This window comes from Cryptomeria japonica, chromosome 7 (genome assembly GCF_030272615.1).
Source record: "Cryptomeria japonica chromosome 7, Sugi_1.0, whole genome shotgun sequence".
Lineage (NCBI taxonomy): Eukaryota > Viridiplantae > Streptophyta > Pinopsida > Cupressales > Cupressaceae > Cryptomeria > Cryptomeria japonica.
In genome coordinates this window covers 153,761,202-153,764,184 of record NC_081411.1, presented here as the reverse complement: position 1 = coordinate 153,764,184, position 2,983 = coordinate 153,761,202, and the positions used below count along the sequence as shown (strand labels likewise).

General features: G+C 40.8%; 1 protein-coding gene across 1 annotated transcript; it reads left to right on the top strand.

Annotated features, from left to right (window-relative positions):
- The first annotated feature begins 207 nt into the window (after positions 1–207).
- LOC131078236 (leucine-rich repeat extensin-like protein 3) lies at positions 208–2,397 on the top strand. The gene is made up of 4 exons (XM_058015895.2): positions 208–1,429; positions 1,621–1,702; positions 1,975–2,037; positions 2,235–2,397. Exons 1-4 carry the CDS (start codon positions 208–210, stop codon positions 2,395–2,397), a joined length of 1,530 nt encoding a protein of 509 aa, XP_057871878.2.
- The last annotated feature ends 586 nt before the right edge of the window (positions 2,398–2,983 follow it).

The following is a 2,983-nucleotide window of genomic DNA, read 5'->3' as shown; positions in this document are numbered from 1 at the left end:
CACATGTCAAGGAAAGCTTCTAGAGATACCTGTTGGCATTCATTTTTTGGATCAGAATGGAAACAAAACATTTGTAGAGGTCGATTCCTAACTTGTTCATTTTGAGATAGTCCTAGTCGGCTCTGTATCTCTATAAGTTTTAGGCTTGCGCAATTACTCATACCCACTTAGGTTTTTAGGTCCTTTCTTCCCAAAGTGATAATTAACATGAGCAGCAACAGAGGAAATTATGCAGATCTTAGAATGCAGGAAGTGGGTTTCACTATCCTGCTTGGATTTTTTATTGCACTTTCAGCACAATGTGATTTTGCAGAGTCTAGGAAATGGCTGTCCGATGCAGATGTCAAGTACATTAGTCACAGGCAGTCGATGAACTACGAGAATGGATATGGGGACAGAGGAGAAAAAGTGGTTGTTGATCCCTACTTGAATTTCTCAAATCCAAGGCTTAAAAATGCCTACATTGCTCTTCAGGCATGGAAAAAGGCAATCAATTCAGACCCACTGAACATAACGGGCAACTGGTTTGGTGCTGATGTCTGTAATTACACTCGTGTGTTTTGTTCCCCTGCATTGGATGATCCAAACATTATTGTTGTGGCAGGCATTGATCTGAACCATGCACAGATTGCAGGGTATCTACCAGTGGAGCTTGGGCTTCTCACAGATATTGCATTATTCCATATCAATTCCAACTTTTTCTGTGGATTTGTGCCTTATAGCTTCATTAATATGACTGAAATGTTTGAATTTGATATCAGCAATAACAGGTTTGCTGGATCATTCCCAATGGTTGTGCTCTCAATGCCCAAATTGAAGTATTTGGACGTCAGGTTCAATGAGTTTGAGGGGTGCCTTCCGGAGAAGCTGTTTGAGAAGAATCTGGATGCCATCTTTATCAATAACAACAAATTCACTTTGGAAATTCCTTCTAACCTTGGAAATTCGCCTGTTTCTGTTATTGTTTTGGCCAACAATAATCTTCAGGGATGCCTGCCTGATGGTTTAGGTCAAATGGCTCCTACTCTCAATGAGATCGTTCTATCCAACAACAGTTTGACATCCTTTAATCCATCTGATATTGGGAAGCTGAGAAACTTGACTGTATTCGACATGAGCTTCAATAACCTCGCTGGCTTTCTGCCAGACAGCATTGGAGGGATGATCAGCTTGGAAATTATGGATATCAGTCACAATAAGCTATCTGGAATGATTCCAGAGAGCATATGTGCTCTTCCCAATTTGAAGAATTTTACAGTTTCCTACAATTTCTTTAGTGGAGAGGCAAATAATTGTATGGCCCTACCATCCAGAGGGGACATCTTGGATGACAAATATAACTGTTTCCCTGACAGGCCTTCACAGAGATCATTCTTGAAATATGGTCCAGCACTTTCTCCATCTATGGGTCGTTCTGCATCTGATTTATGTAAGCCTATCAAGATTTCTACATCATCTCTAATCAAAATCCCACCTTCTCCTTCATCACTCCCTCCATCTCAACCCCCGCCTGTCTAATATGTTCATCCTACACCATCTCTATCTCCACCTCCACCTTCACCTATCTACCATGTTCATTCAATTCCGCACGCAGCTCCACAGATGCACTCTTTTCCACAGCTAAAACTAGTATACTACCGTCCACCATCTCATTCACCTCTGCCTCCACCACATTCTCTTCTTCTTCCCCAACCTTCTCCAGGTCATTATCATTCACGTCTACCTCCACCACATCCTCCATATTACTCATCACCTCCACCGCATTCCCCACCTCGTCCCCCTCAATGAAATGAGTTCTCATCATCACTGTGACCACCTCCACTTCCATCTCTACCATCCCCTCATCATCCATCACACTCCTCACTTCTACTCCTTCCATCCATTGATTCTGCTTCTCCATTCCCTACACCTCCACCTCCTCCTCATTATCCATCATCCCCCCCACCTCTCCCCACTTCATCCATTGATTCTAAGAACTCCATTTCCACCACCTCCTTGCATTTATCCTCCACTTCCATCACATTCTCCTCCTCTGCTGTCCATTATCATATGCTTCCACCTTGACCTCCAGCTCCACCACACTTCCATATTATACATCCCCTTGGCCTTACTCCCATTCCTTCCCCTCTCATGCATTGAGTATCCATCCTCACCTCCACCACCACTTTGCATTGAATCTCCACCTCTAGCTTACTCACATCCTCCACCCTGGATAACTATTATAAATAACTTCAACCACCTCCCCTTTCTCCTCTGCCTCCTGTTTCGCACTCTCCACCATCACCCCCTCCATCGTTTCTTTGCAAGAAAGAAATTCCTCTTCCAGCACTATCATTTGAGGGATCTTCTCTCAACTTTCCTCTTTTCTGTGAGGAGATTAGCATAAATCTAGCCTAATAATGCTAGTAGGGAGGAAGATTGACCCTCATTTATAATTTATCATGATTTAAGTTATTGTAATCTACATAGTCAAATTTATGGTAATTGAGCATGATTTAAGTTATTGTATTCTACATAGTCAAATTTATGGTTTGGTTTACAGTATAGTATTAATGTATGATACATCATTATAGTTATATTAAAAAAAATTGTAATCCTTAACATTTCAATGAACAAAGAAAATTACTGGTAAAAATATATTCTATTTGTGTATCAATCCAAAACAATATATTCACCTGAAATGCCCTATTCGACCTTATAATTCTAATTTGGAGGAAAACCTGCTATCACTTCTTCAGTTCAGCTTCGATTTTCAATTTCTATGAAAAAATAGGGTTGTTTCCCGTCAATTCGGCTGTGCAGTAAACTTACGGCCGTTCTGGCTAAATTGAGCCGCCCGTCTCTAGCTTTACCATAATCTGCGAAAGTTTTTATGTAAATTTAGCAGTCTATTTCAATTTGCAGGACTATCTACGGTTGTTTCATACAAATTCAGCCTATATTTCAATTTTTAGAACCATCTACGGTCGTTTCAAGTAAAATT

Coding starts and splice junctions, on each gene's coding strand:
- LOC131078236 (XM_058015895.2), top strand. CDS start 208: ATGAGCAGCAACAGAGGAAATTATGCAGATCTTAGAATGCAGGAAGTG. Junction 1,430..1,620: donor TCGTTCTGCATCTGATTTAT/GTAAGCCTATCA, acceptor TCTTTTCCACAG/CTAAAACTAGTATACTACCG. Junction 2,038..2,234: donor TCACATTCTCCTCCTCTGCT/GTCCATTATCAT, acceptor TAAATAACTTCA/ACCACCTCCCCTTTCTCCTC.